The sequence below is a fragment of the Elephantulus edwardii genome, unplaced genomic scaffold (assembly GCF_000299155.1).
Source record: "Elephantulus edwardii isolate Elephantulus edwardi_28Jun2011 unplaced genomic scaffold, EleEdw1.0 scaffold00041, whole genome shotgun sequence".
Lineage (NCBI taxonomy): Eukaryota > Metazoa > Chordata > Mammalia > Macroscelidea > Macroscelididae > Elephantulus > Elephantulus edwardii.
Window position 1 is genome coordinate 5,275,865 of NW_006399791.1, and position 25,712 is coordinate 5,301,576.

The 25,712-nt window shown below is 40.9% G+C and overlaps 1 protein-coding gene across 2 annotated transcripts in view; it reads left to right on the plus strand.

The window, feature by feature from the left end:
- The window catches only part of CPEB1 (cytoplasmic polyadenylation element binding protein 1), a 171,714-nt gene that overhangs the window by 115,584 nt on the left and 30,418 nt on the right, over positions 1-25,712 (plus strand). For both annotated transcript variants that reach the window (XM_006885137.1, XM_006885138.1), the window contains one exon: positions 6,721-6,909. In XM_006885137.1, coding sequence (XP_006885199.1) covers positions 6,721-6,909 — 189 coding nt within the window. The remainder of the gene's footprint in view (positions 1-6,720; positions 6,910-25,712) is intronic.

The following is a 25,712-nucleotide window of genomic DNA, read 5'->3' on the forward strand; positions in this document are numbered from 1 at the left end:
AGAGACTGAGAAAGACGGGTTCAATAATGTATACTGCATTGAAACAGATGAGGGAGAAAACTGTTTAAAAGGGATATGTGATTAGGTATTTTTGTCATGAAAGGAGTCCAGAGCGAAGGCAGTAGAGTGGAGTGGACCCGGGGGAGGGTTTATAAAACAAAGAATTTTTCTTTTACTTTTCCAAGAGGGTAGTTGTACTAGGGGGGAGGGATGGGAGGGGAGAAAAGTGCAATAATGAATGAATGGAAATCCAAAGTCTCTCTAAAATTTCATTGACGTTAATAATTTTTTTTAAAAAAAGAATAATATGAAGAATGTCTAAAGATAAAGACGAAGTCTGATGGAAGTGCATTGGTAAGAGTATAGTTATATTAGATTCCTGAGCTTCTGGTTGCAGATTATAACCTTTTGTTCTTGCCTCAAACCACCCACTCCTTCGATTTGGTTCTGATTCATAGCTACCCTCCACTGGGCTTTAGAAACTCTAAATCTTTAAGGGAAGCTATTGTTGTTAATGTCTTCTCAAGGGGGAACTGATTCAGCTGATCCTACAACAAGTTTTTAGAGACTAAATTGCACAGAGAGTGCTCATTTTTATTCCATAGAGCAGCTGGTGGATTTGCACCTTATGCCCTGGGGTTGAAAGCACAGCTTCTTACCACTAGGCCACCAGAGTTCCCTATTATTCCCCCATATCGTGACTGATGAAGTCAAGCTGCTGACACTTTGGTTACTACCATTAGTGACAGGTGAATTCAAGCTGCTACTGATTTGCCTAGCATAAAGTTAACGCTAGTAGCACCCTCTTTGAGGGGTTAAATAAACCTGCTGCTGAAACCTGGGCCCTTAGAAGTATGGGAGATTGTGCCAGATACATATACCAATACTATTGAAACATATGTGTTATTAACTGGCAGTCTTGGCAAATGTATATTATTCCATAGATCTGAGATGCAGCTTGAGCTGCAGCATTTATTAAAAGCACCTGGTGATGTGTGACACTGATATTATGGGCCAAACTACACTTTGAGTAGCAGGAGTGTATTTTGATGTTTAAATTTTTTCAACCTACGGTAGCATACCAAAGAAAAACTCCATTAATGCTCTTGTCATTGTCCATGTCTGACACACTTAAGCCCATTGTTATAGTCACTGTGTTAATCTGTTTTATCAAGGGTCTTCCCCTCTTTCACTGGCCCTCCACCTCTCCAAGCATGATTATCTCTTTCCAAGAAACAGCCTCTCTTAGAAACATGCCCAAAGTATGTGAGACAAAGCTTTGTCATCCTTTTTTCCAGGGAGCATTCTGGCTGCACTTACTCCAAGACTTACCTGTTTGTTTTGGCAGCCCATGGGATATTCAGTACTGTTTAACAAGACAACTCAAAGGCTTCAGTCAGTTCTTCAGTTATCACCTTTATTGTCAGATCTCAAATGCATAGCAAGTGACTGTGGCCTGGATCAGGTACACCTTAGTCTTCAGACTGACATGATTGCTCCTCAGTAATTTGGAGAGTTCATTAACAGACTTTCTCAATGTATTGTTGTTAAGTGCTGTTGAGTTTTAGACAACTCATAGCAACCCTATAACGAAAGTCTTGAACACACAAAGCTTTCACCTTTTCTTTTAAGTTCATGGAGTTTCCAGATGCAAGCTATTTCGGATGTGGATGCCACTCTTACTTCCAAGCCTGTTTTAATTCAGGAGCTCCACCAAACACTGCCACCATGGATAACCATTTGACACATCAATGTCAGTGTTTACATTTAACATCAACCACAGGTTGCCATTGTACAGCAAATTGCCAGACCACTGCTGTCTTTCTTAGAAGAATGTTTGAGAACAATTAAAACCAGGCCCAAGGGCTGATGTATTATGACTCCTGATTTCCAGACTGCTACTATCTACTTCCTAAACAACATGCCTCAGAAAACTCTATGAACTTTGATGTCAATAATTACAGAAAGGCTTCAGGCCTTTTGTTCATAGGGTCACTATGGGTCCTGCTTGACTCAAAGGCAGTCAACAACAGTACCACGATCGTTGCTTGTGTAGCCAAGTGAAATCATTCACAATGTCAGTAATTTCTCCATCTGTCATAATGTTGCTTATAGGTCCAATGATGAGGATTTTTTTTCTCCTTGGTGTAGAGATGCAGTCCATATTGAGGTTTTGATCTTTGATCATCTTCAACAAACATTTCAAGTCTCCTCACTTTCAGCAAGCAAGGCTGAGTCATCCTCATGATGGAGGTTGATGATGAATCGTCTTCCGATTATGTTCCCATGTTTCACAGTGTGGTTTCTCAAATGATTTGCTCAGCATATAAATGGAATTGATAAGAAGAAAAAGGATATAACCCTGTTTCACACCTTTATTTTAAATCTTAAGGTTTTCCTTTGCCCTGTTCTTAAAGCACCTTCTTAGTCTAAGTTTCATATGAACACATTTAAGTATTCTTGAATTCCCATTCTTCTCTATACTAGCTATATAGTTATTATCCACGTAAATGCTTTTGCATAGTCAACAAAACACAAATAGATGTTCTCCTGGTTTTCTCTGATTTTAGCCAGGAATCAGCAGTGATATCCTTTGTACCACAGTCTCCTCTAAACACAGCTTGAACTACAACCAGTTCTTTGTCATTGTACCGTCCTAGCCATTTTTGGATGTTTTCAGTAATATTTTGGTTGCATGTGCTATGAAATGATATTGTTTATGTACCATGGACTGCCAAGAAAACAAACAGATTCATCCTAGAGAGGGTTAAACCAAGCTACTCCTTGGATGAAGGATTCTGGGCCTTCATCTGACATACTTTGGGCATGTTGCAAGGAGGGACCAATCCTTGGAGAGGGACATCATGCTTGGGAGGGTGGAGGGACAGCGCAGGAGGGGAAGACCCTGTATGAGATGGATTGATTGAGTGACTGGGGTAATCGGGATGGGTGTGTCAGAGGCAGTGCGACTGGCACAGGATAGAGCAGGGTTTAGGCCTGTTGTATATAGGGTCACTATGAGTCGCAAACGACTTGACGGCACATAACAACAATTACCACATTCTGTTGGATCACGTTTCTTGAGTATGGGATCTCTTCAAGTTAGTTGGTCAGGTAGCTATCCTCCAAATTTCCTGACACAAACTGGTGAGCCCATCCAGAACTGCATCTGTTGATGCTGAAGCATGTCAGTTTGTGTTCCATAGCTTCCTGGGTCCTTATTTTTTGCCAAAGCGTTGAGTGCAGATTGAGGAGGAGGGTGTGTGTGTGTGTACACCATCAAATGGAATCTGACTGATACAAGAGGAGATTGTCCCTTCTCTAGCAGAGGATCTGGCGAATTCAAAACAGGGACTTCTGGAATTGCAGTGCAGCTTTTTGCGACTAGATCACCACAGTTCTCCCCAAAGCTTGAGTTTTTGTTCTTATAGTACTACTTGAAATCTTCCTGTCAGTCAGTTCTTTTTGATACAGTGACTGTATTCTCTCCATCTTCTTTGATGCTTCCTAGAGCATTCAAGATTTTGCTCATAACATCTCTCAGTATTGCATCTGGAGACTTAAATTTATTTTTTCTATTCTTTCAACTTGATATAAATGCTGAGTGAATTCTTGAATTCTTCCCTTTTTATTCTGGAGCTCCAGTTTTTTGCACATTCTTTTGTCTTCTCAAGCTGCCCTTTGAAATCTTCTGTTAAGCTCTTTTACTTCTGCATTTCTGCCTCTTTGTTTTGGCTTCACAGTGCTCTGGGGCAATTTTCAAAGTCTCTTCTGAAAGACTGTTTTGATCTTCTCTTCCTCCTCTCTTTGTAAAAACCTTTTACTCTCTTCATGATTATATTTTTAGCATCATCCCATAACTCATCTTGCCTTTGATCCTTACTGTTCCGTGCATCAAATCTATTATGGAGATGATTTTTAAATTCAGATGGGATAGACTCAAGGTCAGATTTTGGTTCTTGTGGGATTGTTTTCTTTTTCTTCCTCTTCAGTTGAACTGTACTATACATGATAATTGATGGTTTGTCCCATAGTCAGCACCTGACCTGCTTTTGGCTGCTAGTATTGAGCTTCTCCAGTGATGCTTTCCACAGATGAAGTCATTCTGATTCTTCTGTCCATCAGATGAGGTCCATGAGTAAAGTCGCTTTTTATGTTTTTTAAAAACAGATGCTTGCAATGAAGAAATCATTGGGCATTCAGAATACAGTAATTTTATATCTGGGCTCATTTCTGTCACAAAGACCATACTTTCTGATTTTACTGTTGCTTCCTCATTGCTTCTAGCTTTTGCATTCCAGTCACTCATAGTTATTAATGCTTCTTGACTTCATGTTTGGTCAGTTTTGGACTTCAAAAGTTGGTAGAAGCTTCAGTCTCCTCTTCTTTGACTTTTGTTCTTAGTGCATATATTTGGATAATAGTCATATTTATTGGTCTTCCTTGTATCAATATAGATAGTATCCTATCACTAACGTTAAGATAGATTTTAAAATTGTCTTTTTGTATTAATATAACAATATGCCTCCTCAGTTTTTCATTCTGGGCATAGTAGATCTTTAGTCAGTGGAATTTTTTAGACTAGAAATCTCTACAGAAACACACTACTACTGTACTTTTGTTCTGCAGAGCAGCTAGTGGATTCAAACTTAAGCCCCTTCGGTTAACAGCCTAGGTCTTAACCACTGCAAACCGTAGGTGCCCTGATTTTAGAGGAGCAGAAGAGAAATGGTTACTTGTATTGTAAACGTTTTTGGATTAAGATACAGAGGACTCCAATAGATAAACTGGTTTAGGGAGGAATTTGTACTTAAAAGTAAGTTTTTTAAAGGAAATCTTAAGATTTTGTAATTGATAATACAGATTATTTAATAAATGTTTCCTCAACCATAGAGAAAAGAGTACAAGTAGAGAAGGAAATGGCCTGAATGTGGGCAGCACCAGCATGAATGAGTTCTTCAACCTTTGCAGAGGTGCCAGTCAGTGCAGAGAAGAACAAGGCTTGAGCAGACAGAAAACAGAGCATCTACAGCCAGACAGGAATAGTGTGGATGGATGACACAGCAGCAGAGCTCCTAAAAAAGCCTCCAGAGGGAGGAGTCCTTACCACAGACTGACCATTTCCCACTCTGAGCTGTACACAAGTGCTTGTGGACATAGGGCATACATACTGCAGGAACATCTAGCTAGCTAACTTCATTATCCCCCTCTCTCCTGCCCTTCATGCCCTTTTAAGGGAGGTCCCAAATGGGAGTACTTCTGTATCAGGTTACTTTTCTTCCCAACAAGGGGAGAATAGAGAGATGCTGTCAGCCTGGTCCAGGTGTGGAAGAAACCTGTTGACTAGGACTCATGTAGCATAAAGGTTCGTTGGTAAAAAGGAATGGACAGTGATTCCAGAAACTCTGACCAGAGCTGGACTTTGTTGCTGAACCTGTTAATAGCTACAAAAATAGAATATTTGTTGGTCCTCGAAGCAGCCCTGAGGCTGAAGAAATAGATCCAGGTTGAGGAAGTAGATTCAAGCATTTAAAAGAGTAAGCAACTAAAAAAAAAAAAAAAAAAAAGAGTAAGCAACTGTCACATGTGGCAGCCATTAAAGGGTGTTTCTAGAGGGCAAGAGAAACTGTAGTGATAGAACCAGGTGATGTAAGCACCTCAGCAGGGTGTTTCTGATAGGACATAATACTTCAGAGTGTTTCTCTTTGTTTTCCTCTGTGAGACACCACTAATCCTGGACTGTGGGGTGAGGGAGCCCTGGATCAAGGCCTGCCCTAGTCAGGGCAGGTCTTACTTTGGCATGTAGGTTGTAGGCCATGTCCTGTGAGATAGCACAGAAGCTTCTAGAACAGTGTAGTGACTCTCCCTCCCTATCCTGACACTGACCCCCTTTTCTCTGTGATAACTGCTCTAGATGAGCCTGGAGCACCAGGTGGTGTTCTCCAGGGTCCAGTGTGCAGTGTTTTTCTGAAGGTTATCCCATTCCTCAATGGTAAACATTGCTGTGTCAGGGTGCTGCACAGGGGCCACTTGGAGCACTAGATTTTTGCTCGCAGGATTGTGAAGCTTTGCATTTGGCTGTAAAACCAGGGCTTGAGCCAGCAGCTGGAGAGAGTCCAGGACTAGAGTGTTTTTGGGTTTGGGGGTGGAGAGTAGAGGGAGGGGAAGGGAGGGGCAGAAGGGCAGAGCTACACAAGCAGGCTTTGCTATCGGCAGAGAGGACTTCGGTCACTCCTGAGGGCCGCTTGGCCACCATTGCTGGAGACTGGTGGGCGCTGCCTTGCCACCCGGACTCACCAGCCCTGCACTCGGACTATTCCAAGTAGCTGTTGTGCTGTCTTTTCCCTGTGGGCAAGTCTCCTCCCTGTCGTCCCCTCCTGCTCCTCCCCCGTTCTGTGAGGGATGATGCCGCTCTCTATTGCACGGCTCAGCCGGCTGATGTCACTGGCAGCGGGAAGCATCAGCAGCCTGATCACATGCTGGCCCAGTCTGTACTGCAGACGGGATAGGGGTGTGTGTGTGGGGAGGGGGCTGTATGGCAACTGCTCTTGCTCAAACGCCCCCAAAAGTGCAGAGGCAGCGGTTGCGGCACCCAGTCAGCTTAGATGTCTGGTCCCTGAGCCTGGGGAAACTATTACTTATAATATTTATTGTTGATAATATTGGGGGAAACAGACCTTAACTCTGGGGTTCTCTTGTCTGTCCTCTTGTTCAAAGCAGACTTCCAGGACTCTGAAGAAACAGTTGCGAACAGGATGCTTTTCCCCACCTCTGCGCAAGAATCTTCCCGTGGCCTCCCTGATGCAAATGACTTGTGCCTTGGCCTGCAGTCTCTCAGTCTGACAGGCTGGGACCGACCCTGGAGCACCCAGGACTCGGATTCCTCAGCCCCAAGCAGCACACACTCGGGTGAGTGCCGGAAAATGAGTTGGCTGGGGGAGGGGGCATACGGGTGGTGAGTGAGGATATCCACAGCAACAGTTGTTCTATTCCCCTTTGCATCACTCCCCCGCCCCCCTCCCCAACAACATGGAGCTGTTTTGCAAGAGATGTAAATGCTTGGCTCTAAGTGTGGCAGGACAGATGGTTGCTCGTAAAGGCAGGAATGGCTTTTCCACTTACCCTGATAAATTCCCAGGAGTTGTTAGTCTACAGCTGAGGTGGCCCTAAGAAGGGTCCCCAAGGTGACAGCCTTATTCAGAAAAGATCCCCCTGGTGCCCAGGCCTGTCTTAGAGATGATGAAGCAAAACAGTTTGCAGTGGGGGTTGGGACTTAAGGGTCTGATCTCACTGTATGTCCATATTCGATTTCTCAATTGCTTTTAAAACTAAAGAGCTGTATGTAAAGGATGGGTGGTCCCTGAATCTTGTCAAGGAAGGAATTTTAGCCCTTGATGAGCCTGGGTATTGCCAAAATGTTAGAATTGACTGAACAGAAGAGGATGGATCCTGGAAAGTGCATAGGCAGGGTAAGAGGGGTGGGATGATTCTCAGATACCCAGATGTTTCCCCCAACCTTTGTGTTAAGGGTAACCAGGAGGAACAACTTCTCTTTAGGGTCCTGCCTTCCTGGTAGGTTTTAATGAGGTGTCGTAGATTGGAGGGGCTTCCTAACAACCTCCTGAACTGCTTCTGTGAAAGCACCCTCCCCCACTGTTGCCCACTTACTCCCATGTTGTGATACGTGCAAGAGAATTGGTCAGACTCAAGTCATGAAGTATTTGGGGAAGAAGTGTGAATTTAAGATATAATCTCAGTACATTTAAGATCCATCTGTTTTACTTTATATAAAACCTTAATGAAAAGACTATCAACAGAAATTAAAGGAAGATGGAAAAGAAATAAACAATAGGTAAGGAAAAACCATTTGATACTAGTAGCAGGAGTCGGAATGCATTGATTCAGTCATCCTTCCTTTGCTACCCCACACCCCAACCGACATGGCAGCAAGGTACTGTCAACTTAATTTTTCTGGTCTCCATCCTGTTTGTTGCAGGTCTTTTTTTAGAATGCTTTGCAGATCCTGAGACTCTTGGGTCTGTTTGACATTTTAATGCCCAATTGTTAAAGTCCCTTTTGATTAGTGAAGGCAGGGGAGGAATGGATTTTTTAATTTATTTCTTTTTAATTTGGATATAGGTAGGGAAGAGCTTGCTTTAATTTTAAGAACATACCTCTGCGTCAAGCTAAGGTTTCTAGAAGTACTAGTATTGAATTGGTACAAGCTTTTCCAGACAGACTGATAATTGCTCGGTTCCCCTGTGCGAGGAAGAAGTGTGGTATCTCACATCTTGGAGGCCCTGGTCATTTCTTTTGCATAGAACTTACTTTGTAGCTAACCCAGGTGGCCTTTGGAGCCGACCTTGTCTTGTTCTCACTCCCACTGTATCTGAGAAAATTACAAAATAACCCATTTGGAAGATGGCTACCTATCTGTGAGTGATTAGGTTTGACCAGTATACCGTTTTCACTGGTATCAGGTTGAAGCCATTGCTTTCTTGGGCTCTGGCTTCCTTTAGCTTCAAGAGCCCTTCTGAAGTGTCTGAGAACAGTGGACCCATAGAAATGCAGGTGGAGCCAGTTTGAAGCTTAGAGAGCTTGGCCTGAAAAGTTACTGTATTACTTTACTGTTAAAAAAATAGCGTGGGTGCAGCAATAATTTCCCTGCCTTCTCTGTCTATTTTTCCTGAAGCCCTTTGTCTTGGAAGTGGTCAAAATAAGTGGTACTTATTTTGTACCGTCCATATCAGGCACTTTAATGATATGTATGACATGATTTTGTGAATCAGTGAAGGACCACAGTCCGAGAGCCCAGAAATCCTAGGGACTAAGGGCTGTCTCAGTGGCATGATGTTCTCTGGGTGGGGTTAGCATGGATATATCTTCCTTTTTGAAGATTCATCCTTCTATAATTATCAGATTATCCTTGATGCTTGGAGCCATACTGGCCACCTCCCTTTGAGCTCTAGGAAGTCCCATATGAAGGTACTGCCTCCTGGAGTGGGATCCATCCCTCCCACTAGCCAGCTGCAGTACCAGATCACACACCCTCACCAGTATTGCAGGAACATGCAACTCACATTTTAGTGCCTACACTGCCATTCCATCTGAAGATGGACTATCTTCAATGTCTTCAGAGGGAAGGAGGGCATTTCCATAACTCTGAGTTCCTGCTGTTCCTCCAGGACAGAACTTAGGGTTAAAAAACATTTTCTAACTTGATATCACAGCACAGTGAGCAGTCTCGAGTTCCTCTTGCAGATAGCCTGGTACCCTGTTTTTGTGGAGCCCAAAGAGCAAGCTTGGTGATATGTTATCCCATGCATCTGTGGCATCAAATCTGTCTACCACCACTCCTGTCAGATAATATGGGGAGCAAGTTTGGAGATAGCAGGATTTTTGCCAAAAAATCTTAAATGAATTCATTAAGCAGCTATTGAGCACTAGTTTTGTGGCAGGCACTGTGTTAGGCACTGAAGGTACATCAATTAATAAAATTGTTGCACTGCATCTTCACAGTTGCTGAAGGGACACATACCAAAAACCACATTATAGTTGCTTGTGATAGGGCCTTTCATTCTCTTTTCCAACAACTTTAGGCATTAGGATAACCTTTCATGGGCTTTTAGCATGAAGCATGGTCCATGGTATCCTCTCCAGGGTTTAGGATCTCTCTGTTATGTGAGTTTCTTTGGCCTCTGAGCATCCTGGAGGTGGAGCCTGCCCTTGGGAATTGTGCCTACAAATTCAGCATTGGATTGAATTGGATATAGTGCTTTGGAGAGTCTTTGCTTTAGAGTGTGCTACCCTGAGGCTCAACCTTTTCATGAAGAGGAAAACCTTTTAGGGAAAGGTGAATGCTACAAGTTTTCTCTGAGACTCCAGAGGCAGGAGGCTAGGGCTGCATCTTATCATGATTGAAGTGTCTGAATTCCTGTAATAAAGGACTAGGAAGCCTGCCATCTGTATACTGGAGTGAAGGGTGACTGATAGCCACCATTTATCAATGACTTCCTATGGTAAGTAAATAACATGATATTAATGCTTGCACAGTCCTGTAAAATGGGTGCTGCTGATACTCCTGTTTTAAACTCATTGTTACCGAAAGAATTCAAACTTACTGTGACCCTGCAGGACATATTTACAAGGCTAAAATTTTTATGGAAGCCAAGTGCCACTTCTTTATCTCATGGAATAGCTAGTACATTTGAACCACTAATATTTTAGTTAGCCAAGTACTTAACCCCTGTACTACTAAACCTCCTTATAGATAAGGAAATAGTCTTACAGATGTTACAAAGTGCCAAAAATGACACAACTTACTACTGGAATTTAATTTCAGACTTCTTTGTTTTCAAAAGTTTTATGCTATCTGTTACACCTGTGTTCCATTGAGCAGAACTCTTAACATGTTGATCAAGAAGTCTTATTTTGTGCTCGCTTCGGCAGCACATATACTAAAATTGGAACGATACAGAGAAGATTAGCATGGCCCCTGCGCAAGGATGACACGCAAATTCGTGAAGCGTTCCATATTTAAAAAAAAAAAAAAAAGAAGTCTTATTTTAAAGTGAGCCCTCCTTCTACAACTCCAGGGACTTTTCAGCAGGTGATGTGTTTTCTTGCTGAGATCTCCAAAAGGCCACGGCATGTGATTTAAGGCTTCTTCACCCTGCATCTCCTGGCTCATCAGCTCCACCACTCGCTGTATTTTTCTTCCTGCGTTCTCTGTGACTTTTCTGCATGCAGCATTACTCAGCAGGAGAGTGTGGTGACTCTGAGGACTACTTTTCTACTTTGGGGGACCTGGTAGTAAGAACTCCTAATGACTGCCTTGTTCAGAAACCTAGTGGGCAGACCAGATGCTCAGTCTGCAATGCCAGAGGACATGTCCTGTCTCCTCCCACTCACTTTCAGGAGTCCTTTGGGGATTAACCTGTTCGTCCCCTCTGGTTTCTACCCTAACTGCTAACCAGTGAATGGAATGTTCCCTGTGCTGTCTCACTCCCATACTCCTTAGTAATCTGCCAACTAAATCAGCCCAGAACGAGAGGGGAATCTTTAGCATTTTGCTTTTGCTGCTGTACTTCCAGCTTCATCCCAATAGCCTGCCTACTTGACTTGCTTTCTTTTCCAAAATTTTTTATTGTGTTTTGGGTGGAAGCTTGCAGAGCACACAGCTACTAATGCTTATTTCGGTTTTTCCCATTGGTTGTAATTTCCACAGTTTAAGCCCACGCTCCCACTTCTTGTGTTTTCTTGTTTTCATTTGTTCTTCTTTCCTGCCTTATGAGTTTTATGCCTGGATAGATGCTGCCCTTTTTGGTTTATAATGGTTGTTGTAAAGACTGTTTGTTCCTCCTTGGAAAGTTGAGCCAAGGGAGTGTTCCAGACCTGAAGGATGTCTAAAGTGTATAATTTTATAGTTTCTACCAGATTTTATAAAACTTGGTATGCTTGGTCTTTTTTGTTATTTTGAATTTTGTTAAGTAATTTTTAGCTCCCAATTCTGTCGAGTGCCTCCTACTGAAAGACATTAGCAGTAATAGTCAGATACCATCTAGTTGTTTTGGTCTCAGGGTCCTGGAGGCTGGGATTCATGAGGTCTTTCTGTCTTTTTGACTAATCGTTTTCTTGTATCTTTGATTTTCTTCACTCATCTTTGATCCAGACAGAGCACTTTACATTGCCAAATACAGCCTTTCTGACTCTCCTAACTGGGACATGGACTTAGTGGTCCTAACTAGGATCTCTTGAATATCTTCTCAGACTAATTCTCCATTACTGTAGTAACTACATTACTAGGCAGTAGTATCACAGTGCCCAACTCAAAGGCTTTTAATAAATATTTGCCAAGTGAATAATGATTAATGAGCATCTTTTTAATTCTGAGTGTTAATTATTGCAGATTCAGATAAATCTCTCCCATTTTAATGCTTCTTTCATCTAGATGTATACATTTTTAAGGGTTCCCATAGCTTTTATAGCATGATGCTGTATTTCCAAAAAGTTTTTGTCATACACTGGAGCATGCATGAGTCCTTTTGTGGAATCATAGTTTGGGAGTGACTTCAGTGGGGAGAGATCTGGAAATCAGGATGACAGTGACATGCTTCCCAGATGAGAGAAGAGTTGAGGTGATTGGATGCAGGTGGAGAGTGTACTCTCACCTTATGCTAGACATAGATGTGTCTTTTTTTGCAAATAATAAAATGTTCTCAAAGAGCAAGACTAGGAATCTCTTTAGGAAGAAGGATATGCTTGATGCCATCCATCTTGGAACTGAAAGATCCATAGAGTGGGAGTTCATATTCAGAAGATCCCTGCTTGAGTTGAGGTATATATAGCATTCTAACTTTTAGAGTTGCAGGCAAAAGAGTTAAAACCTGTTTTCTTACCTTTGTTAGATGCTGCCTTCTGCCCTGTCCTTCTCCCTGCCTTCAGATAGATCCAGAACAAGTAACCCTAGCCTCAAAGCATAGATAAGAAGAATTTTCTGTATGAGACTTTATATATCAACCTAGAAATAATAGCTCCTAGTTTGGATCTGATGTCTGGGACCTGGTTTCTACCCTGGTTGAACTAAAGTTCAGACAGTGTCTGTCGAAGCAAGCATTCAGTGCCAGGCCTTTGCTGCTGCTGTTGCTGCTGCCATCAGATTTTGGGTGCCTTTATATTTCTGGGGAAAGCTTGAGAAAATTCGAGCAATGACTCAGCTGTAAAACCCACAGAATCTGGCATCGAAGGGTGAAAGTGGAGAAAGTTAACAATCAGTCTAAAAATATTACTGCTGATTTGGTCTCCTGTACTCTCTGAGGTAGCATTAATGAGCTAGAGCCTTCTGCCAGGTCCTCTCTTCCCCGTGACTTTCCTGAGAGATGTCTGTAGCTACTGCTGATTCCTGCCAGCATGGGAGTAGGGATGAGTGGCCTCTGCTCCAGGAACAGCACACCGCCTTTCTTGGTCACCTTTGGAAGATGTAGATTCACGATATACTTTGCCACCGGGGCTAGAGACATTTGGTAAACTTGAGACTTTCTTGGTTCTCTGAATTTTGGAGGTCAGGATAGAACCAGGGCAAAGAGGCCAGGGCATGGACCACCATTGGAGGATAGCTCTGAGATCTCTCTTCTGCAACCCACCAACTAAACCATCTAGTTTTATGCTTAATATATGACCTTAGTGAAAGCTCTGTGACCTGTAGTATGGAGTGGATGGAGTTAATTGGATTTTAGGAGATATAGTATAGAAAAGGTGTATTTTTTAGCAGATCATCTTTCCACTTCGAGTTAGAAAGAAGAGAACAAGCACAGGGAATGAACCATTGCTAGCTCTTGTTCTCTTCACTGGTAGAAGCTGATTCTGATCACTCAATACCAAGCAGAGGGGAAATGTAGTCTGGTACCAGTTTCATCTCCTGAACTCAACTTCCACCAGGGTTGAGCGTCATTACTTCTTTCCTTCGATCTGTAGATGATCAGCGCCAGAGCTTGTATGAAGTTGGATTACAGAGGGACATTCAGGCCATACTAAGGCATCTGGCCATAGGTGACCAGTAACAAAATCTTGGCTTCTAACATAGATTAAAAAGGAACATCAGACTAGCAAGAAAGTTCAAGCTTTTGATAGTTTCTTGTCTTATCTGTACTTTCTAATAAAGTGTCTTCTTTTTGTTTCTTTTTAATATTTATAGGAAAATGATGAACGTACAGAGTTGTCCTGTGGTGGTGGTGATTGTTAATAGGTGCTGTTGTGTTTACTGCCACTCAGCAATCCTGTGAACAACAGATCTGAACCTTTCCCTATCCTGTGCCATTCTCAGCATCCCTAAAATACTTGAGTCAGTTGTTACAGTAACTGTGTCAGTTCATCTTGTTGAGGGTTTTCCTCTTTTGAGCTGATCTTCCGCCTTTTCAAGTCTGATACTTTTTTCCAAGGACTCTCTTCTCCTAATAGTATTCCTAAAATACATTAAGATGAAAGTTCACCGTCTTTACCTCTAAGGAGTACCCTGGCTGCACTTAATCCAAGACATATTTGTTTCTTTTGGCAGTCCGTGGGATTGTCAGTACTCTTCTCCAACACTGCAACTCAAAGCATAGGTTCTTGGCTTTGACAAGCACTGTGGCAATTGGACAATTAAAACAGACAGTGGGGGGGGGGGAAGAAGAACGAACTGGGGAGGAGGGGGGAGAAAACAGTGCAACAATGAATGAATGAAAACCCAAAATCTCTGTAAATGTTCATTAAAACTAATAAAATTTAATAAACAAAAAAAGCATAGGTTCTTTTTCTGTCATCCTAAGTCACTGTTCAACTTTGAGGTGTAAGTAAGTGAAAAGATCATGGCTTGAATCAGATGCATTTTAATCTTTAAACTGACAGCATTGCTCCTTTACTCCTTAGAGAGGTTTTTGAAAGCAAGTGTACCCAATGCAGTACATCTTTTGGGATTTTTTTGACTGCTGTGCCAAGGGTGTTGATTGTGGATCCAAGCAAGATGAAATATTTTCTCTATCATAATGTTTACAGTTGATCATGTGGTGAGGATTTTTGTCTTAGTAATGTGGAGATGTTAAAATCATACTGAAATCTTCTTCAGTAAATATTTCAAGTCCTCTTCATTTTCAGCAAGCAAGATTATATCAGTTGCAGTCCTCCTCTGATCCTAGTTCCACACTCTTCTTCATAAAGTCCAGTCTTTTGAATGCTTTGCTCTGCACACAAATTAGATGTGTTAGTTCTGGAACACTCTGATCTTTGATCTCTACTAGATGGTACTACCCTTTTGTAAGATGTCAGTCAGCCCTTCCCCTATATTTCTGTAAGCGTAGCACAGTGTCCATTGAGGCACTCTCTTGCTTTGTGAACTCCAACGCGCTTATATATTTTAGTGGTTCTGGGGATCTCAAAAATTTCTGGGGTAGACGAGGCAGAAAAAGGAGGAGGAGAGCTCTCTTCCACCCAGCTCTTCCTCAGCTTGAGAAACTCACTTCAGCCTGTTACCTATTTGATAACGCTGTTCTCTTTGAAGAAAGTATTTGAAACCAGTGGAAGGAATACAGTCACAATTTTCATGGCAGGTCATCCACTGTGCTTTTCTAAACTTCTTTATTGGTAATTGGAAGTTCTGGTGGCATAGTGATAAGGAGTTATACTCCCAACCCAGAAATACACCGTTTGAATCTCCCAAGCTGCTCCAACAAGAGGAACATGAGGCAACCTCCTTGTCTGTGCTTGACTGCCTCTTAAAATCCACTGGAGGGTCACCTAGGTGTAAAGGTCATCCCCAAGTCTGTGTTTCATTTAAGTCAATGTTATACCCTTAAATTGAATTAACTTTGATATAAAAGAATATATATATATGTGTGTGTGTGTGTGTGTGTGTATATATATAAAGCATCTTAGCTCTGAATGATAGAATGTTCCTTTTTTTCCTCATGTAATAGTCCCCAAACTTTGATCACCTATTCTTTGACAGGTGTTGAGCTAATTACTGTTGGAGTAGGATGGTAAGGATGACCCTTGGTATGTTTGATCAAGAAGGTAGAACTTTGTACAGATACGTGCCTGCAAAAATCTATACAAATGTTTTTGAGGCTTTAAAAAGCTTGTTTAAAAAAAGATTATTTCCTCTCATGGGCACAGACTCCAAAGGTACTCAATTACCACCTTTCCCCCTGGGAATTCATGTCCTTAATACTTTGTACTTGATTTCCCATTTCTGGTTATATCAGCTGGCTTCAAAGAGGCAAAGAAAAATGAAGGAGAATTGGCTAGTTTTCCTTGCTATAATATTTTAAAGAAAACTTGTATTTTAATAACTACAGATTTCAGTAAATTGCAGAATTTGAAGAATATTTGTATTTACTTTATCCAGATTCTTCTATTAACATTTTACCCTACTTAACTTTATCGCTTGTTTGTCCTTGCTATATGTCTGTACATGTGATGGTTTTCTCAATGATTAAGAATAGAGATGTTCTGGGGAGCTCTGGTGGCCTAGTGGCAAAGAACTGCAACTACAATCCCAGAGGCGCACGGTTTGAACCCACCAGATGCTCTGCCGGGGAAGGAGAGACAATCTCCTCCTGTACCAGTCAGATCTGATTTGACGGTACACGCACAAAAAAAAATAATAAAAATTAAAAAAAAAAAATAGAGATGTTCTTACCTGTAAAATTAAACATACTTAAACAGTCATCAACTTTAGTAGCTTTAAATTGATAAATTTTTCTTATGAATAAGAAAGACCAGAAATGAATTGATGACTTTAAAATTTGGAATTGGAGATGAATACTGAATATGCCATGGACTGTCAGAAGAATATCTTAGAAGTATCATCACAGAGGTCCTTAAAAGCAGAGGAAACAAGATTTCTTATTAGGTGCTTTCAGTATTTACCAAGAGGAGAGCAATCCTTGGAGGAAATTATTTTTTTGTAGATAAGTGAAAAGAGAAGACATCCCTTGGTGACATGGAATGATACAGTGACTGCAACAGTGGATTCAAGCATGATAACGATTGGAGAGTGGCTCAGGATGAGGCTGTGTTTTGTTCTCTTCATTAGGTTGCTATGAGTCAAAACCAACTGAATGGCACTCAGACAACAGCTCTAATTCACCATTAATATTCTGGTTTTGTAAAGTAACCCAGAAATGTCTTTACTTTTCTGTCACCTCTTAATATGTATCTGTCCCAAACAGTAGGCTTCAGCTGCCTTTATTATTGCTCAGTATGAGCTTACAGAGCCTCTTGATTGTCTTGAATGTTCACAAAGTGCTTCTTGTTCTGCCTTGTCACTTAGTGTTTTAACATCATCCATGCCACTTTGTGGGGAACTCCAGTGGCATAGTCCATAGGGAGTTGGGCTACTTATCCCAAAAGTAGTGTGTCTCTAGTAATTGAGATCCACTAGCTACTCTGAGGGAGAAAGATGGGTAGTCTCTTCCTGTGTATTTTACAGCCTCCAAAACCCGGTGGTGGGTCGGCTATAAGTTGATCCCGACGCAACCACAATGAATATGCCACTTAAAAAAAATACCCTTACTTGTTCCTTGTTACTTAAGTCTCTCTTCCTGCATATTCCGTGGTTTGGGATTCAAACTTTTTGGAGGATGTCCAGCATAGCCCACCAGGGTTTCTTAAAGTGATACCTCTTTTTCTTTTGAGTATCACTCACCATTATTCTGTCAGTAATATATTTCAATAATCTCTAGTCCTCTGTTTAGAGAACTAATGCATGATAGGGGATTCTTTCTCAAACTTTAATAGACATACAGATCTTTTGGAGATCTTGTTAAAATACCAGTTTTTATTCAAGAGGTCTAAGGTATGAGATACTGATGTTTGGTAGAATTATTAACCTTTCATGAGACATGGGATCCATTTCCTGTCACCACATCTTATGTACAGACACAAAACACTCACCATTAGAGGTATACATATTACAATGGACTGGGAGTAAAATAGGATACTGAAAACCTAGTCACAGTGGTCTCATCCCACTGTGTTTATGGGTGCCTTGAGTTTGGAATGATTTGATGGCATCTGTTAATAACAAGTCTTTTGAACCCAACATCCTTTTTTAAAAAAATAAGGTCCCAGAGTGGCAAGTCCTGGATGATTTCTATCCCAAGGCACTGAGATATGGTAAAAGAAATTACTTGTCTAGAGTTGATGGTTTTAACAACAACAACAAAAAAAGGTGCCAGGAGAATGAAGACAAACAGCCGTAAGGTCCTGTTAAGAAAAAGAAGGTAATTGGTGAATAGTACACTATAGAAGATAAAATTTAACATCAGAAAGAATTGAGTACCACTCTCTTACTTCAACAAACTTGATCCTATGATTAAAATGGGATAATAATTCCTGTATCCTAAGAATTGGTCTAGAGAACTCTGATGGCCTATTGGTAAGGAGTTGCATTGCCAGTCCAAAGGCATACAATTTGAATCCATCAGCTGCTCTGGTTGTGGGCAAAGATGGGCATTCTAATCCATGTGGTTTATAGCCTCTGAAAACCTTTTAGAGGATCAAGTGTATGAGTCAGTTCTAACTTGACAGCTGAGTTGAGGAATTAAAGATTTTCACAAAGGCTTGTATCACTGTGTCTAGCACATGCTAAATGTTTAATAAATGAAAATCACTGTGAATGATAGGAGCTTAGTCTAATCTGCCCCAGATTGAAGGACAGATAATTGACCATGACTATGAGAACTTTAGGAAGTAGAAGTTATTGGTGGCCAGTGTGGGTTGTCATAATACTTTATTTATAGACAGACTTAACACTCTTGGCACCAGTAGTCAGGAAGTCAAAAGATAAATTGCACTGGGAAAATCTGCTGACCTCTCGAGAGAAGCAACGCTGTCAGTCTAGAGGCTAAGATGTGACTGATCCAGGCCATGGTCTTTGCAGTTACTTGTTATGCATCAGAAAACTGGACACTGAACTAAGGATGACAGAAGAATCATCAATGCCTTTGGGTTGTTTTTCTGAAGAAGAGTCTTGAATACACCACGGACCACCAATAAAACAAATAGGTCTGTCTGTGAGAGGATGAAACCATGTTTTCCTTGGAGGCTAGGAATTTGAAGCTCCATCTCACATACTTTGGGCTTGTGGCCAAGAGTGACCAGTCCTTGGAGAACAACGTCCTGCTCAGAAAGAAGGGTAGAGGGACAGCGCAGGAGAGGAAGCTCCCAGATGAGATGGCTTGATACAGTACCTGGAATAATGAGGGTAAGCATGTCAAAGTCAGTGACACTGGCTCAGGACAGGGCAAGCTTCAGAGCTGTTCTACATAGGGTAGCTATGAGTCACAGGAGACTTGATGGCATATAACAATATAGAAACAATTTGTAGCTTTTCAAATTAATTTGACAAAGCTTCAAGATAATCTTTGCAGGCATAATAGAGAATTGCAGGATAGTTGAGAAAGCCCTTCAGTTGGTAGAATAGATATACCAATACAAATTAATGTGAAGAAAATTATAATGGTCCCCTGTTTTGTTTTTAACCCTTTCTGGTACACTTTATGGTGCCTTTGAACTGTGGTGTTGGTGAAGATTATTGAATGTACCATGGACTGACAAAAGAGTAGACAGATCAATCTTGGAAGAAGTATAGTCACATTGTTCTCTCATATGTTTTGGGCCAGTTACCAGGAGAAACCAGTCTCTGGAGAATCCATCATGCTTGGAAAAGTAGAGGGTCAGTGAAGATGACAACCCTCAACAAGATGTGTTGACCCAACAGACTGCAGCAGTGGATTTAGCATAGTAGAGATTGTGAGAATGGTACAGAATTTGACAGGATTTTGTTCTGTTGTCCATAAAGTCAGAATAGGTTGGACTGGGTTTGACAACACCTAATAAAAACAAGAATATATTTTTTAAAAATCTTGAAAAATTACACAGCTAGAAATAAAGAATCTGGAGAAGATAAATTTGATGAATAGGACTTTCTAAAAATTAAATCCCTGTGCTCATTCAAAAAACTTTTCCCAACAGAGTGAAAAGAAAACCTACTGATTTGGAAAAAAACATTTGGCAATACTATTTCAGACAAGGGTCTCATACAAAAAGTTTACAGAATCCTACAGGGCTTCCACAAAAACAGACAAACTGATAACACAGTTACAAAATGGGAAAATGAGATGGAAAGATTTTTCACAGAGGAACATATTTGGATGGCCAACAGATCCATGAAGAAATGCTCAAAATCTGACAGTAAGAGAAATGCTAATAAAAACCACAATAAGATACCGTCTCACTCTAGGAGCAGTGGCAGAGTTTAACAAGACATCAAGTAATACGTGTTGGAAAGGATGTGGTGAGATAGGAACTTATACAGTGTTTGTGGGATTGTAAAATAGTACAATCACTCTGGAAGGCCATTTGGCACTTACTCAGAAGGCTGAACAAGAGAAATGTCATATGACCCAGCTATTAAACTGCTTGGAATATACCCCGAAAAAATGAGAGCTGAGACACAGAGACTTGTACACCAGTGCTCATAACAGTGTTACTCACAATCATAAGAACATGGAAAGAGCCCAGATATCTATTCATAACCAGATGGATTGAGAAATTATAGCACATTCACATGATGGAGTACTACACAGCACGCATGAACAATTATTTTGTAAATCACTAACTTGGGAGGGACTGGAGAGCATTATGCTGAGTGAACTAATTCAGTCCCATGAGGACAAATACTATACAAGACCATTATTATAGAACATGTATGAGGCTCCAAAGTGTGGGGGAGGTGGGAGCAGAGGAGTGAGGATGGGCGTGGGTATACTGTGGTTGATCATAGGGTTGCACAATTTGATGGGTAGAGGGTACAGTGGGTAAAGGAAATGGGAAAGATCTGGTGTGAAAAAGTGTATATGAATTTTGTTAAGTGAACCAGCAGAAAATAAAAATTTTATTGAAAGAAAACAACCCCAAAAAAAACTTGATTCATGACATAGTTGCCATACCCTATATTTGTCATCCACCAGACTATAGACAAAAAGTCCTTTGTATCAACCATATCTTTTATTATTATTATTATTATTAATTCTAATGAAAGTTTACAGAGACTTAGGGTTTTTAGTCATTCATTGTTAACCAAACCCTGCCCACCCCCACCCTCCAAATCACTCCTTTCCTTAAAAAGAAAAACTTTCATTGTTATGCAATCCCTCCTGCCAAGTTCACTCCACTGTGAAGCCTTCATTCTGGACTTCTGTCATGAAAATAATACCCAATCATATATCCCTTTTACACAGTTTTCTCCCTCATCTGTTTCAGTGCAGTATACATCATTCATCCCCTTCTTCTCTGTCTTCCCTCAACCTTGATGTCTGTCCCTTTTTTACAACAGTGGCCCTGTGCAATATTTGTCCTTTTGTGACTTAGATATTTCAGCATGTCCTCCAGGGTCATCCATTTTGCATAATATTTCATGAGTTCCTTGTTTTTGAATGCTGCATAGAACTCCATTGTGTGAATATACCAGAGCTTCTCTATTCGTTTGTTGATGGGCACTTGGGTTGTTTCCAGCTCTTTGTTATTGTGAACAAGGCTGCAGTAAACATGGGTGTGCATATATCTGCTTGGGTGGCAGTTATGATCTCTTTGGGGTATATTCCCAATAGTGGAATTGCTGGGTCAAATGGTATCTCTATTTGCAACTTTTTGAGAAAGCGCCATACCACCGTCCACAGTGGTTGCGCCATTTTACCCTCCCACCAACAGTGACTAAGGGTTCCCAGTTTCTCCACAATCTCGCCAGCATTTGATGTTTGCTGTTCTGTTAACTTTACAATTCTGTCTGGGGTGAGATGGTATCTCATAGTGGTTTTGACAGCCCTATCTTAAGTGGCTTATTATTTTTGTTTACATACTACTTGATGCTCACTATTGAGTCATACTTGACTCAGTGGCACCTAACAACAACACAACTGCTTTATGCTACATTTTCTTTGACAGATTTTGTAAGCCTGTATATACTATTTAAGCTTGAAACTCGTATTTCTAGTAATAGCAGACTATCTTCATCTTATTCATCACTGGTGAATGCTTCCTGCAACTTGTGTGTCTCTGTGTGTGTGGGGGGGGTGTGTGTGTGTGTGTGTGTGTGCACAAGAGAGAGAGAAAATGAGAATATAATGTGACTCATACATTTTTAGGGTTAAATTTCTTTTTCTGTAAGTACTATTTGCCTTCTTAACCTCTCTTGTTAATTTCCTGATTTTTTTTTTTGCCCCCTTTTCTGACTGCACATCTCAGCACCTGCTTTTTGTCTCCTCCTATGCAGTTTGCAGTCTATAGAAAATCCTGCAGGCAGGTCAACTTTGAGTCAGTTCCAATTCAGTGGCACCTAACAACATGTAAAATGAAAAACAAAACGGAAAATTTTTTTTTTTTTGGAAAATTTTTTATACAAACTGAAGATGGTATGTCCTAGAATGTTCACAAAGGACCTATCTCTTTTTGAAGTGATAAATCTATAATTGATAAAATTAACCAGCTATCACAGCTGAAAACCCCTCAGTTTAGACTGGAAGGAACAGAAGAAGAATAAAAATACTGTCTGCTTTTAAAATCCTGTAGGCAGGAAACAAGCCAAAGGTGCAAGATTGTTTGCCCTCCAAGAAATAAAAAGGCTACAACTGTTGGAAGACATACACCCTTCTCCTCCTCTAGTTTAAGTTCTGGACCTCAGAGGGTGGAGACATTGCCCTTTAGGCTTTAAAGAGTCAGATTTTAGCCAGCTTGTTTCCTGAGTGTGGAGTTGCTGCTACCATATGCCAGAGGGATAGGTTTGGGGCTGCCATGCTCATGGAGCAGAAGAACAAGGGATGCTGGGGCTGAGGAAGTACTGTCACCACTGAGATGGACTAGGAACATTAAACTTAAAGGTGAGGGAGTTGTGTTAATCATCACAGAGGGCCTGGAAAGGAGGTAGAGCTGAGTCTAGAGGGTGGGGCTGTTGTAGTGATGGTCACAGAGAATAGGACAAATTTTATTTTATTTTTTTTTCTATATTTTATTAATTTTCATAAACATTTACAGAGATTTTGGGTTTCCATTCATTCATTGTTGCACTATTCTCTCTACCCTCCTCCCAGTTTGTTCTTGTCCAAATGCCACAGTGCTTGTCAAAGCCAGTTCTGATTAATCTTCTTTGTCAGTGTGTCCTTTGCCATTCCCTATCACTCCTCCCTGAGAGAGACTTCACCCTAAGTCATAAGGAAAAGGGGATGGCGTATTCTCTTAGCTACTTCCTGCTGAAAAGGGACGCTGTGGGTTTCAGGGTGAAGATCTTCTCTCACTACTCTAAAGGGCCCCTTTGGCAGTAGGAAACACATAGACTATTATGGAGATTGATTTTGGAATTTAGATGCACTCTTATTGATTGTGCTTGGCCGTACATGTTCATATCCTTGAAGATGTATCATGGGGGTTATGCTCAAAATCCCTAGCCCTAAGAGAGATGCAAATTAAAACAACTCTGAGATATCATTTCACCCCAGTCAAAATAGCAAAATTTAACAGAACAGCAAGCAACAAATGCTGGCGAGGTTGTGGAGAAACTGGAACCCTGATTCACTGTTGGTGGGAGGGTAAAATGGCGCAACCACTGTGGAAGGTGGTATGGCGCTTTCTCAAAAAGTTGCAAATAGAGATACCATTTGACCCAGCAATTCCACTACTGGGAATATACCCTGAAGAGACCATAGCTGACATCCAAGCAGATATATGCACACCCATGTTTATTGCAGCTTTGTTCACAATAGCAAGGAGTTGGAAACAACCTAAGTGCCCATCAACAAACGAATGGCTAGAGAAGCTGTGGTATATTCGCACAATGGAATACTATGCTGCATTAAAAAACAAGGAACTCATGCAATATTATTCAAAATGGTTGACTCTGGAGAACATTATGCTGAGTGAAATATCCCAGTCACAAAAGGACAAATATTACATGATGCCACTGTTGTAGAATGGAACTGTCCTTGGGGTTGGGGAGAGACTGAGTAAGATGGGTTCAATAATGTATACTGCACTGAAACAGAGGAGGGAGAAAAGTGTTTAAAAGGGATATATAACTAGGTATTTCTGTCATCACAGGAGACTAGAGAGAGGGCTACATGGTGGAGGGGACCTGGGGGAGGGTTTGTAAAACAATGAAAGAATCTTTTCTTTTACTTTTCCATAATTTTTGGACTCATGTACTTACAACTTGTTAGTCAAATTTGTGTCTTCTAGGACAAATTTTAAAATAATAAACCCACCTGTTCTCTTGGCAGTCCATGGCATTATGTTCAGTACTCTTCTCCAGCACCATAACTCAAGGCATTGATGAGTCTTCTGTCATCAATAATCATTGTCCAGCTCTCTGATGTATATAGCAAGCACTTGTGAAGACCATGGCCTGGGAATATACCTTAATCTCCAAATTTATTTCATTGCTCTTTAGCACTCTGGAGAGGTCCCTAGTAGCAGATATTTCCCAATGTAACTTGCCTTTTGATTTCCTTACTGCTAGTGCTGAGAGTGTTGTTTGTGGAGCCAAGCAAGCAAGCTGAAATTTTTAATGGTCTCTTTTGTATCATGATGCTGCCAGTTGGGCCTGTGGTGAGAAGTTTTGTTTCCTTGAGGTTGAGTTTCAATCCACATTGAAGACCTTTTGATACAGACATTTCAGGTCCTCTTCAGTTTCAGTGAGCAAAGTTGTGTCTGCATAACACAGATTGTTGATGAGTCTTCTCCAATCCTGATGCCCCACTCCTCCTCATAAAGTCCGGCCTCTTAAATGATGTGTTCCACACGTAGATAGAAAAGGTTAGGAGAAATGAAGCATTCCTAATGCGGTCCGTTCCTAATTTTGAAGCATGAAGTATTGTTCTGTTCTGACAGCTGCTTCCTGATCCGGGTATATATATAGGTTTCACATGAGCACAATCAGATATTTTGAGATTCCCATCCTTTTCAGTGTTAGCCATAATTTTTTGTGATCCACAGTCACATGCCTCTGTTTCTTTTGCTTTGAGCCAAAATCACCTGGTGGTGTTTCTAATGACAAGGCCTTTTCTAAACATGACTTGTATTTCTAGACATTCTCTGTTGATATACTGCTCCAGTCATTCATTTTTTGGATAATCTTCAGCAGGATTTTGCTTGTCTGAGATTAGTTACAATGTTTGGTAATTTCCATTCTCTGTTGGATCCCCTCTTTTTTTGAATGGGGATAAATATGGATCTCTTCCATTCAGGTGTCCTCCAGTTTTCTTGGCACAATCCAGTGAGCATGACCAGGGCAGCATCTGTTTTCTGAAATATGTCAGTTGGTAGTTCATCAATTCCTGGGGTCATAGTTTTTGCCAGTTTCTTCAGAGCAGCTTGAACTTCCTCCTTCATCACCATTGCCTCTCTTTTTTTTTTTTTTTTCCATATGTTCTTTCATTAAATTGTGTCAGTCAAATCTTTAATTGGTGATGATATGATAAGGTAAATGTATTCATGACTAAGACAAGATTTTGGACAACCAAAGACTGGAATGTTATAGATGGAATTGTGTCCCCAGGAATATAAACTGTAAATCCTAATATTTACTCCTGTGGTTATAATCCCATTTGGGAATGGACTGTCTTCATTATGTAAGATTAGTGTCAGGTATATTTTGAGTTAGTGTCTTTTTAAGATAGAAGAGATGTGGGAGAAGAGAGTTGGTAAGCTATATGAAGATCATAGAAGTTGATGCTCAAGAGAGATAAGGATCTTTGTTCAGTGCCATAGAGAGAGAATACAAAACTTTCCCCCGTTGATGGAATCTTTCAGTTGAATTTACAACCTTCCAAAACTGAGAAGGGCATCCTGGTGATGCAGTCCTGAGGGAATTGCGCTGCTAACTCAAAGCCAGGACTTCTCTAGATGTTTAATCTACCAGCTGCTCCAAGGGAGAAAGATGGGCATCTCTTCTTGTTTAATGCACAGCCTCTCAAAACCTCCTGAAGGGTCAGCTATGAATTAGTTTCAACTCCTCACCAAGGGTCAAATGAGAAACTGTAAGGATGGAAATTTGTTTATAGAACCACCCATTTGTGATATATCTGCAGTAGCATCACTAGATAACTAAGACAGTACTCTTGGTCAGTCTCCTTTCCCATCCCCACAAGAGTTTCAGATCACTGCCTTTTTTTTTTTTTTTAATC